Source organism: Mastomys coucha, unplaced genomic scaffold (assembly GCF_008632895.1).
Source record: "Mastomys coucha isolate ucsf_1 unplaced genomic scaffold, UCSF_Mcou_1 pScaffold6, whole genome shotgun sequence".
Lineage (NCBI taxonomy): Eukaryota > Metazoa > Chordata > Mammalia > Rodentia > Muridae > Mastomys > Mastomys coucha.
The window spans coordinates 14174542-14187190 of NW_022196912.1; the positions used below are offsets into that span (position 1 = coordinate 14174542).

The 12649-nt window shown below is 42.8% G+C and overlaps 2 protein-coding genes across 7 annotated transcripts in view; one reads left to right on the plus strand and one right to left on the minus strand.

The window, feature by feature from the left end:
- Positions 1–3091: 3091 nt before the first annotated feature.
- On the minus strand, positions 3092–12000 carry LOC116080774 (tetratricopeptide repeat protein 39B-like). Its single transcript, XM_031357332.1, has 2 exons — positions 11546–12000; positions 3092–5228 (listed from the first exon to the last, which is right to left on the minus strand). The coding sequence occupies exon 2, from the start codon at positions 5113–5115 to the stop codon at positions 3301–3303; it is 1815 nt and encodes a 604-aa protein (XP_031213192.1). The 5' UTR covers positions 5116–5228; positions 11546–12000; the 3' UTR covers positions 3092–3300.
- Positions 11977–12649, plus strand: part of Srsf7 (serine and arginine rich splicing factor 7) — a 6156-nt gene continuing 5483 nt past the window's right edge. For 4 of the 6 annotated variants that reach the window (XM_031357336.1, XM_031357337.1, XM_031357335.1 and 1 more), the window contains exon 1: positions 11977–12135. In XM_031357336.1, the coding sequence (XP_031213196.1) occupies positions 12108–12135 (28 nt within the window). In that variant the 5' untranslated portion in view covers positions 11977–12107. The remainder of the gene's footprint in view (positions 12136–12649) is intronic. The other 2 variants (XM_031357333.1, XM_031357334.1) reach the window with 1 other exon arrangement.

Sequence of the window (12649 nt, forward strand, 5' to 3'; positions counted from 1 at the left end):
CTCCCAAGTGCTGGGATTAAAGGCGTGCCAACTTTGCTGCTGTTTTGCTGTCCAGGCTACTTATCAACCTTCCAGCCTCAGCCCTTTGATACGCGTATACTGTATGTCTATGTTTTTTTAATGCACGGAGAGATAGGCTGGCAGTAATTGTTTATATTTTACTATGAAATGACATGATTAAGTCAATGCAAACAGAGTGGCTGTTAAGACACTTGCCTTTGTTCTCAGCACTCAGGAGGCAGAGGCAGGCAGATCTCTGGGTTTGAGGCCAGCCTGGTCTACAGAGTATGTTTCAGGATAACCAGGGCTACACAGAGAGACGGTGTGTCAACAAACAAACAAAACATAGATAGATAGATAGATAGATAGATAGATAGATAGATAGATACAAAGAAGGGGTACAAGGGGGTAGGAATGTGTCTCAATAATAAAACACTTGATTAGCATGTTACAGGTGGCATACGCCTTTAATCCCAGCACTTGGGAGGAAGAGGCAGGTGGATTTCTAAGTTCGAGGCCAGCCTGGTCTACAGACTGAGTTCCAGGACAGCCAGGGCTACACAGAGAAACCCTATCTCCAAAAAAAAAAAACAAAAAACAAAAAGCAAAAAACAAACAAAACAAAACAAAACAAAAAGTGACCTCTGGACTGATTAGGATTCACAGCCCAGGGAAGCAGAATTGATTTCTCTGGCATAAAGTGAAGATTGGTTTATTTTCTGAGATGGACACTTTTTTGGTTTTTGTTTTGCACTCTAAAGCAATAAATATAAAACATGCAAGTAACTTTTGTTTGTTTCTCGTTTTTGAGACAGAGTCTCATGTCGCCCACTTTGTAACCCAGGATGACCCTAAAACCTTAATCCTTTGTCATCATCCCCCGATTGATGGGATTATAGACGTGAGAACAGCCAACTACAGAAGACTCTGTCTCGAGAAAAAATGAAAAGCTAAGGGATTGGTGAGATGGCTCAAGAGTTAAGAGTGTGTAATGTAGCACTTTCCAGATGGACTCATTGTCAGTTACCAGCATCCTTTCTCTCTTTCTAACAAACCAAGCATTGCAAAATCTGAAATAACTTGCTGCCTTATTGTGCTCCATTTAATTCTTTGGCCACAACACCCATTAAGCATTAAGAGAATGTGTTTTCACAATCCAAATTTAGGAAACTAAAAGAACACATACTATTTTTTGTGGGGTGCTGGGGATCAGACTCAGGGCCTTGCCGTGTTAGGCAAACACTTTCATGACAAAGAAACACCCCCCATATCAACCTCATGTTTTGTTTCCTTTCATCTGCACAAGGTCTGTGTGTGCAGCACAGGCGCGTAACCTCTGCCTGTGAGTGTGACGTGGTTATAAGTCTGCAGCACTTTGCCTGGCTCTTTCCTAACAAGGAGTGAGAATGTATTCAGCCCATCTGGCTGGTCTGAAAACTGGGGACTAGTTTTTATCACTAAGGCAGGCAAAACAATACCAAATTTCAAATCTATAACTACATTTGCTCTTCAAATGGTATAAAGGTGTTGAAAAGCTAGCTGGTCTTAAATAGAAATTACACTTTAGAAAAGACAACGAAAGCAAGGGTTCCTCACTTAATTGTACCTCCAACAGCCTCATCTTTTTTCCCCCTAAAAAATGTTTATTTCAGTTGTATAAAGTGTACCTGTGTTTGCTTTTTCTCATGAGTGTGAACATGCATGTGTAGAAGTGTCTCTGTATGCTTGTGCATGTGGAGGCCTCAGGTTGATATTAGAAGGTTTTGATTGCTCCTTGTTGGGGTCCCTCAGCTGTAAGATCTCAGAGTTTGTCACTGTAGACTCAACTCATGCCTGCTGTGCACCTGCTGGCTGGCACGTATACAGCCTGAAGACATCTGCTGTTGACCTCCTCCCCCACTGTGGACTGCGCCTCCAGCCATTCCCCGGAGCTGAGACCTGCGGGACGCCCTGAGTTTACACCTTTTAGCCCTGCAGCCGGTTTCCCTTTGACTTCCTCCTAGACTTTGCTCGGACTCTTCCTGACTCCTCCCAAATTCCTTATGTTATTCAAATGTCGTTGTAACCTAGAGATTCAGTTATGCTCTCTTGTATATAAATGCTGAACCCCCAAAGTAAAGGAGAGCCTTGATTGGAAACCCTCAGCTTGGCTCCGGTGTCCTTTTGTTCTCGAACTCTGTGTTTCAGGTCTCCTTTCTCCCTTCGGTCGAGACAGAACCCGGTTCATGAAACTGCGGGACAGTTTCAGCTCCTCACCTTATTAAGGCAAAGTCTCTCAGCTGAACCTAGAGCTCTCAGTCATAGTTCATCTAACTAGCCAGCTTGGTCCTGGGACCCCCATCTCCTCACATCTCTTACAAGTGGGGCTGCCAGGGCTGGAGAGATGGGTTAATGGGGCTGGAGAGATGGCTTAGTGGTTAAGAGTACTGACTGCTCTACCAGAGGTCCTGAGTTCGATTTCCACATGGTGGCTCACAACCATCTGTAATGGGATGCCCTCTTCTGGTGTGTCTGAAAACAACTACAGTGTAGTCACATACATAAATAAACCTTAAAGAAAAAAAAAATAAGTGGGGCTGCCACACTTATCCAGAAGAATTTACCTGGGTTCTGGAGAGCCAAACTCTGGTCTCCATGTTTATGTGGCAAATGCTTTATTTGCTAAGCCATTTCCCCTGTCATCTTGATTTCCCCAATTATCATCATAGGGTTTATATGTGGATGGAGACTTCTTTCTTCTAGTGGCAATAGAAATTCACACTAGAGCTTCCTAGTACTCCTCATGTAGAAGTGTAAAAGATATTCCTTATCACATAGGGGGATCTTCTTTGCTATAAAGCCAATGAAAGTGATTGTAAGGAAAACCCTTTCAGAGTTTATAGTACTCGGTGTGCCATTATTTTTGAAACAGTAATATCTGAGGTCATTTCTTTACCAGTTAAGCATTTACTGTGTTGTGTGCAAAATATATCCAGTATCTAGTGGAAGGCTAAACCTTTGCAAGTTGAAAAACTATTAACGTAATCCCCTCATGAATGTGTTTGCAGTTACAGCATCTGCCTTTCCTTTTTCAAGAATGTGCATCACTCCGTTTCTCAGTCTGAGCATTGCATTTTATGGGGAAGGAGTAGGAGAGAGAGCAAAGCAATGGCATGTCCCTTTCTTAGTTACTTAGCAGGTTCTTAGCAGCTGCCACTTGGATTTTTGCTTTTCACAGAGGAATTACTTTTCTACCCACTAATTACTTGACTGATTGTAGATATTCCACTTATACTACACAGAAGCACACTGGTTTAAGAATCACTTTTCTAATTTAGCTATTTGTTCAAGGGCAATATGAGCCCTAAACTGAAGCCGGGCTTCCATGGAATAGTCTTTATAGTTCTTTATGTTGTCAAGGTTTTTCGTTGCATTGGCATAGTCTCCTTTTAGGTAGTGTAGCATTCCCAGTTCATAGTAACTATATGGCACCAAATAGTGGTCGTACTTTAACATTTTCTCCTTCCTGATAACACGAATAAAGTAGTGCTCGGCCTTCAGATGCTTGCCCAAGTGCTTCAGGCACAGGCCTTTCAGCAGATTTAACAAGCTCATGTCATCTATGCCATACTCCCCATTTGGGTTTTCACTCAAAAGCTCTTTTCCTTTGTCAATTATCAATAGCCAACTTGAAATAAGCTCTATTTTCTTGCTCATGACTCGGAAGCCACTCCAGGCATAGATGAACTCCAGAAGGGGCTGCGCTGTAAACCAGCCGGTCGTAGTACCGTAGCGCTGACTTTTCTCAGCAATAAACTTTTCTATGGGCACAGAAGAGCCTAGAAATTTGATTCTCAGGCTATCCACACGTAAGAAGTAAGAGCTCAGGCTGTCGTTTTCTGAGTCCGTACAGTCAGGAGGAAGCAAGGCCAGTATGATAGCCTTGCTGTATATATAGATGGCTTTAGACCACCTGCTATGCTGAAACAACAGATTGGCATAGTTGTATGCCTGCTTCCAATTCTGCAAGAAAATATGGCACCACATGAGTTCCCAGTAACAGAGGTGATGAACCTGCTTCCATTCATTCTGAGTAATAATGCACTCTTGTAACTTTAACTTTGCGCTTTCAAAATTCCCATTTAGCATGTTAAAACGTGCACGAAAAAATTTAAGTACAACACAGTTGGGAAATTTCTCCAGGTAGATCAGGAAGAGACTCTCTGTAGCAGCAGTAGAAGTCTTTTCAACACCAACAACTACACGCACGTAATTGTAGTAAAAGAGAAGAGTGAACACACTTAAGATGTTATTTATATGTGGTTCGGATGCACTGTCATGAAGCAAAGCCAGGCCCACTTCTCTATCTCCAGAGTAGCCAACCATATTGAGAAGTTTAAGTGATTTTGGTGGTATAAGTGAAAACATCAGATTGAATACTCCAACTCCAAATTTTATCCCTCCATTCAGGTGTCTGTGGGTTTTACTTTGGTTCTCAGGCATAAATTCCAAGACCTGTTGGCAGTCTTTGTATATTTGATAGCTTGATCCAACATTGACACCGCTTTTGAGGAAATTAAGCAAACTGTCGTCCTGTATAAATGTTATAGCAGACTTCAAGACTAGACACTCAGCATAACAGACTTCTGCATGTAATTCCTCCTCTTTGATAGACTTTATTCCCTGCCTACTCACAAGGCGAGATAAAGTCATTATCCTCGGTTTCTTCCGGAAATTGTTGCAGGTTTTCAAAGCGTCCTTTGCAGCGTTCATCCCAATTTGAATATCCTGTGGCTCGAAGGTAAGGATGGCCTTGACAACCATAAACATACTGTATATCAGGGCATGGTATGAACTGTTTTTTGACCATGGGTGAATAAGATTGATGGCATCTGAGAATCTGTTATTTAGAAACAAATACAATCCAGTTGTGCATTCTTCCAAGGATGATAAAAGACTCATTGTTGTTGCCACAGGGATAATTTCATGGGCGTCCTCGAACTTGTCCTCTGCTTCACTGTCCCTTAGATTGAGTGATCTAGTTACTCTCACCACCCTATCAGTCTCACCTTCACTCAGACTGAGGCTATTGAACAGGTACTCGTCATTGTCCTCGTGTCTTTGGACCCGTGACATGTTTGCTTCCTCGATTAGAGGTGGGAATATCTGAGGTGGAGTTGCAATGGGAGTAGCTGCTGCACTCCTGACCAGGGCCTCTTCTTCCACACAAAGCTCAGTCTGAAGTGTTGCTGTTAAAATGGAGGCAAATGCAAGACTAGCTGTGAGATGCAGCATTAGGGTATTCTCTATGATCTATGTCAGACAAGGAGAGGATCACTTTATGTACTCAGAAGATGAATTTCTGAAAAGTTCATCTAGAATGTGCTAAAGAAAACTAAGCACTAAAAGTAAAGGATTCTTCTGTACCCAGTTGGTCATTGAACAAACTGCATAAGTTCAGGACTGAGTGTTTTTTGTGGTAGCTGTACAAACTCTCACTAGGAGGCAAGGATCTGGTTAGAAAGGGTATGTATAAAGTTCTCTAGTTCAAACTAAGAAAGGTGTGTATTGTTCAGTCCAAAGAACAAAGATTATGGGGATGAAAAAAAATCCCTTCAAACTATTGTGAGTACTGTGAATACACTGTCACTGAAACTAGTTTTTTGTTTGTCTGTATGTTGGGGGTTGGGGGATATTGAGACAAGGTCTTTCCACCTAGCCCTGGCTATCCTGGAACTCACTCATTAACTCAAGTTGGCCTTAACTCACAGAGAAGCACCTATCTCTGCCTCTTAAAGGAATGGACCCCCATGCCAAGAAAAGAAAGGCAACTTTTAATAAAGAGGGTAAAAGGAAAAAGAGAAATGTTACATTTTCCAAAATGTTAATGAGGACCATCTCTGAGGTATTATTTTAGGGAAATATTTGGTTTTACAACTTATATTTCAAGGAATTAGCAGTTATAATTAATAACCTCCAGAAAACCATGTTAATCACACACATCCGTGGAAGACTCTGTTGTGCATGGGAATGTCATGTGGTACATTGAGAGAGAAGTTAGTCTTGAAGTGGAATAGCAGTTGGTAGTACTGAAAATGTATTGCAGGGGTAGAGTTCTTGCCTAACGTGCACAAGGCCCAGGGTTATATCCTCCAAACTGCAAAAGCAGCAGCAAAACAAACAAACAAACAAACAAAAAACCAAAAGCAAAAATGGAAATAAGGGTAAAATTAAGGATAGTAGCTCTCTCAAGGTTACCCAGAGGCACAGCCAGATTCTGCCTGAAGACAAAGTTTGTCTTCCCCTGTCCTTTAGGAAGCTATTTTCAAATTGAATACCATAAATTCTCATTTTCCACAATTGCTTTCTACTTTTAATTACTGAGAAAGAGTCTCTTACTGGAACCAGAGTTCCCTGACACTGGGTAATATAGCTAGTCAGCTTGCTCCAGGGATCCTCTGTCTCTCTGCATCCAACCCCTAGGATTACAGGTAGCCAATATGGCTGCCCTGCTTTAGAACTCCAGCCCTTCACCTGTGCAGCAGCATTTTAACAAACGACTGAGCCATCTCCCCAGCTCTTGTTTTGCTTTTTTTTGGGAGAGGGTCTTAAAACATAGCCCTAGGTAACCTGAAACATGCTGTGTAAATCAGGCTGGTCTAGAACTTCCCATGATCTTCCTTCTTCTGCCTCCCAGCTGCTGGGTTTATAAGCATGCATTACCATGCCTACAGAATTGGATTTTCTCTACTTGTTTATTTATGATGTTAGGGATAATACCTACAGCCTCGTGAGTATTTATTACTGAGCTCAGGCTCTCAGAATTTTTAAATATTTTTTGCGGGTTAGGTGAGACTAATGATTAAACCTACGGCCTTATTATACATGAAGAAAAAGCTGTCTTGTGCTACATCACTAAACACTATGGATGCTCAAATCTCTTATATAAAGTAGCATTCAACTATGCACATTCTCCAGATGACTTTAAATCACTTCTAGAGTACTTTTTTTTTATTTTTTTTTTAGAAACTCTATTCATTTTATTTTATTTTTTCAAGACAGGAAGTCTTTGTTATAGCTATAGCTGACCTGTTACTTGCTTTGTAGACCAGGCTGGCCTTCAACTTAAGAGAGATCCACCTGTGTCTACCTCCCAAGTGCTGGGACTACAAGTGTGCACCACCACCAGCCTTCTAGATTACTTATAACACAAAGACTGTGTAAATAGTTATAACTGTATTGGATAGAGCGAGTCTGTACATATTCAGTATAGACACAAATTTTCCTGTGTGTGTATGTGTGTGTGTGTGTGTGTGTGTGTGTATTGTTTGTTTTCTGAGTAGCCCTAGCTGTCCTGAACTTATTCTGTAGACCAGGCTGGCCTCAAAATCACAGAGATCTGCCAGCCTCTGCTCCCCAAGTACTGGAATTAAAGGTATGCACTACTGCTATCTGGCCCAAATATTTTTTTGTTTGTTTGTTTGTTTGTTTTCGAGACAGGATTTCTCTGTGTAGCTCTGGCTGTCCTGGAACTCACTCTGTAGACCAGGCTGGCCTCGAACTCATGAAATCCACCTGCCTCTGCCTCCTGATTGCTGAGACTTTTCCTTAGAAAATGACATTTTTTTTACTAAAATACATTTAAAATTTAAAAATACATTTACACACACACACACACGCACACACACACACACACACACGCACACACACATCCCTCATGTGCTGCAAGTCAGAAGAAAACTTGCATAAGTAGGTTTCCTCTTACCAAGTGGGTACTGGGGATCAAACTCAGATCTTCAGGCATGGCAACATCCCTTTATCTACTGAGCCATCCTTCCAGCCTTTTAAACATCTTTTAAAGACAGAATCTCCTTACATAGCTCTGACTGCTCTATAACTTCCTGCCTATAACAGGATAGTCTCAAACTACCAGTGATCCTTCTACTTTTACCTCTCACATGCTGGGATTATAAACATATGCTGCCACACTTGGCTATTTATTAATTTATGGCACAATCAAATAATTTCTAGGGTCTAGATCAAAGAAAGTTAATGGTCTTAAATAGTGTTTCTCTAAGTACGGTTTACAGCCAGTTACAAACAAAGTTTCCACAGTTAAGTCCTATGTCTAAGGATCAGTATCTCTCATGGAGAAACCTTGAAATTTACATTGTTCACACCGTCCTAAACAATTTTGTAAACATAAGTTATTATGTAAAGTAATTTTAAGGAGTTTCACTTGAAAAGGTTCCAAGAATTGCCCTGTTTTAAACTACACACATTTCACCCCTGGACTATCCCTAACCGAAATGGTGCAGAATAAACTCTTGAATCCCAAGCCTAAAATAATCTAGCTCTGTAGTTAGAACATCAATCAGATCCAGTCCCACTCAACAGTATTCTTTGGAGAAGGAAGAACATGAAAGATTTGTTAAGGGCATCAAGGTTCCTTACTTTTACATTTTTAATATAACAAGGTGTTCCTCAGCAAACCTGGCATTCCCTGGGTTTTAAACTCCTAAGCATCCTCTGTATTCCTTTTCTTCTTCCTGGTCTCACCATCACATTTCTACTCCCCCTCCACACCCTACCAAGTCTTCCATGCAGCTGGGCTGTCCTCAAACCCAGAATTCTCCTGACTCAGCCTTGCAATTACAAGCATGTGCTACCATGCCCTGTGTTGGAAGGTGGTAAAGCACTCAGAGCTCTTTCATATTGCTCTACTCCATACTTTAGTATTGATGGCAGTATATGTAGCATGCAGCTAATGAGGAGTTCACTTTTTATAATATGACAATTATACCTTCCATAAACCTTTCCTTCCCAGGAGTTTTGTTTTGTTTTGTTTTTTTGAGACAGGGTTTCTCTGTGTAGTCCTGGCTGTCCTGGAACTCACTCTGTAGACCAGGCTGGCCTTGAAACTCAGAAATCTGCCTGCCTCTGCCTCCCAAGTGCTGGGATTAAAGGCATGCACCACCACTGCCCGGCCCTTTCTAAAATTTCTAAAAGCATTCTGGGAGATCAGGTGATCATGGTTTACAGAAAAATAATAAAAGGATGTAGTTGAACATGGATATTTAGAGCAACCTGCAGTGAATATGTACATATGTAAATAGATCATACATAAATACACATTAAAGGACCACTGTTAGAGATTTTTTTTTCCTGAGGGGTTGAAGACATTGGCTGTCCTAGAACTCACTATGTAGACCAGGCTGGCCTCAAACTCATAAATATCTGCCTGTCTCTGCCTCCCAAATATTGGGATTAAAAGCATGTGCCACCACCACCCAGCTAGATTATTTCTTTGTGTTAAAAAGAGAGAAGCAGCTGTACAAAACATTTAAATTGCTTGTATTATTTTAGGATTTTCCTCATCTGACATAAAGGTGACAATAATTTAAAAACAAAACTAAAACAGTGAAGAAAGCAAGATTTAAAAGTAAGCTTTCAGGCTAGAGACACGGCTCAGTGGTTAAGAGCACTGACTGCTCTTCTGAAGGTCCTGAGTTCAAGTCCCAGGAACCACATGATGGTTCACAACCATCCCTAATGACATCTGATGCCCTCTTCTGGGGTGTCTGAAGACAGCTACAGTGTACTTACATATAATAAATAAATAAATCTTTTTTTTTTTTAAGTGAGCTTTCCCTTAGCCTCCTGCCTCAGGTACTAGGTGAAATCACCATATACATATTAAGTCAACTTTTTCTCAGAACACTGGAAGATGGATGTAGGAAGAGCTTACACGATTTAACAACTGCAGCATATTAATAACTACTCAGTAGCTTATATTAGTAAATGTTAGAGTGTTTGTTGACCTAAGTAGATTCATTTAAACTGAATCTGGAGGCCGGGCATGGTGGCATACACATTTAATCCCAGCACTCAGGAGGCAGAGGCAGGTGGATCTTTCTGAGTTCCAGGCTAGCCTGGTCTACAGAGAGAATTCCAAGATAGCTAGGGCTACTCAGAGAGACTCCAATCTTGAAAAACAAAAACACAAACAAAAAAAGTGAAATTAATTAGACTTTATAGAATTGCTATTCCTTCAGAAAGAATAAATTTTTAAAATAATTATTGCTCAATGCTTTTCAGAAGAGAAGCAGATAAAAACAAAGACCAGGGATTGGGGATATAGCTCAGATTAGAAGAATATTTCCCTAGCATGAAAAAAAGTTCTGGGTTCTATACATAGTGAATCTTCAGGAGGCCAACCTGGTCTGCAGGAGACCCTGTGGCAAGCAAACACAACGGTAAGACTGAGGCAGAACAATATACTGTGTAGAGCTTCTGTTTTCTTGCCAGAGATTTTTGTTGAGACAGTATAATTTTAAATATTTGGCAGGGCGGTGGTGGCACATGCCTTTAATCTCAGCACTTGGGAGGCAGAGGCAGGAGGATTTCTGAGTTCAAGGCCAGCCTGGTCTACAGAGTGAGGTCCAGGACAGCCAGGGTTACACAGAAAAACAGTCTCGAAAAAACAACCAACCAAACAAAGAAAGAAAGACAAAAAACAAAAAAGTGGGGGTGGGCTGGAGATATGGCTCAGCAGTTAAGAGCACTGAGTTCAATTCCCAGCAAACACGTGGTAGCTCACAGCCATCTGTAAATGGGATCTGATGCCCTCTTCTGGTGTGTCTGAAGACAGCTAAAGTGTACTTATATAAACAACAGATAAATCTTTTTTTAAAAAAAAGAGTCTCCCCGGGCCGTGGTGGCCCACGCCTTAATCCCAGCACTTGGGAGGCAGAGACAAGCGGATTTCTGAGTTCGAGGCCAGCCTGGTCTACAGAGGGAATTCCAGGGCAGCCAAGGCTATACAGAGAAATCTTGTCTTGAAAAAAACAAAACAAAACAAACAAAACTCTCATGCTTTATTGACTAAGTAGGACTCCTTTCTCTGCACTCTACACCGGAATCTACACACACCAAATGAAAACGAAAAAGATGAAATACACTTATACTTAGGAACTTCTTCTTTTATGTGTAAAATTTCAACTGCCCTGGGTATTCCAAGTAGTTATGATGTATGGGTTTTTTGTTTTGTTTTGTTTTGTTTTGCTTAGTTTTTTGGTATGTTTGTTTTTTGGTGGTTGATAAAAATTTAGAGCTGAATTCTGGCAATTGTAGAATTCAAAGGCAGATTTTAAGCAACTCTAACATAGAGCTAAGAGATTCATTTGATATGTATTGAGTGGCTGAGCTGTAAGTAAAAATTCAAACACAACTTTAAAAAAAATCCAAATCACTAGAAGGGAAAAATAAATTTGTCTTTCAGATGCAAGAACTGTCTCGGCTCAGTATGCTTGCAAACTTTTACAGTTTTGCCACAACTTTAACATTGCCAGAGCCCCTTCTCCACAACTCGATCCGTTTGTTTCAGCAAACTCCCCAAGTTTTCAAATCAAAATGGTGACAAATTAGTGACTGACAGTGCAAATAGGAGAGGCATTATCCAGAATCCATGGGGGGAAGTCATCCCTTCTGAGGCCTGTGATGCAATGACCATTAGACATAACTGTGGAGTAAGGGGTATTTTCACTCTGGTCATAGTCTTAATTACCTCTGTTGAGCCTTAAAGATCACTGAACAGCAGACTAGGCCAGGTACCTCAGAGGTGGCGACAGCGACATCAGCGGTTAAATTTTACAGCCTTTCACAGAACGGTCTAATGTATCTGCACTTAGGTTACTGTCGCTGTTAGTACCTAGATTAAAATGAAGAAGTAAAAGGGTTGCGAGAGGTTAGGAGGAGCCTTAGGATTCAGGAAAGGGGAAGGGGAGGGGAGGGGAGTAAGAGACCGGCCGGAAGGCCACAGGTTTATGGGCAAGATCCTGGCGTTCCCATGGAAACGTATCCCTCCGCCCGCTCGCAGAGGCTGTCCCTCAGTTCCCTCCGCTCCGCCTCTGGGCTGTTTCCGCCCAGCTCCTTTGTGCCGCGCAGAACGTTGACACAACGCATGCGCAAGAAAAAAAAAGTCCCCGCCCGCCGCATATATAAGCGCAAGTCCGGCCTCTTCCTTGTAGTGCCGCCGGGATCGCTGGCCGAGGAGGTTGCGTAGCTGTCTCCGTGCTACTCGCGCTGTGGGCATTACACGCTAGAGCCGAGTACGCGGACCGGCCATCATGTCACGTTACGGGCGGTATGGAGGAGGTGAGCAGACGGGGCCCAGGGGAGGACGGTGCTGTCCGCCGACTGAGCCGAGCGAGGCCGCAGGGTCGGCGCGGCGGTTGGAGACGGTTATTCCGCGTGCGTAATGGCGGCTTAGGCGCACGCTTTAGGAAGCCCGAGGCCGCGGGGGCGGGGAGTAGGCGGGAGAGCGGGACGGGAGGGCATGTGTGCCGCTCAGGGCCCGGGCGCTGGGGCCTTTAGGTCTCCGGGACAGGCGGAAGCGTGGCGGGGTCGCAGTGGTGGCGTTGCCGTTCTCCACGCTGCCGCCCGTCTCCACCCCCCCACCCCCCGCCCTCGGCGGCTGCCATTTTGAGCACATTGACGACCGCGGTGGCGCATTTCCTCAGCGCTTTCCCGCCACTGGAGCGGGGAGTTCTGGACGTTAAGATTCGGGTTGGATTGGGTTGGAGACCGAACGAAACTGGCAGCTGCGAGCTGTGCGTCGTCCTGGAACTGGTCGGAGTGCGGAATAGCGGGAGGGAAGACCGTGGCAAGC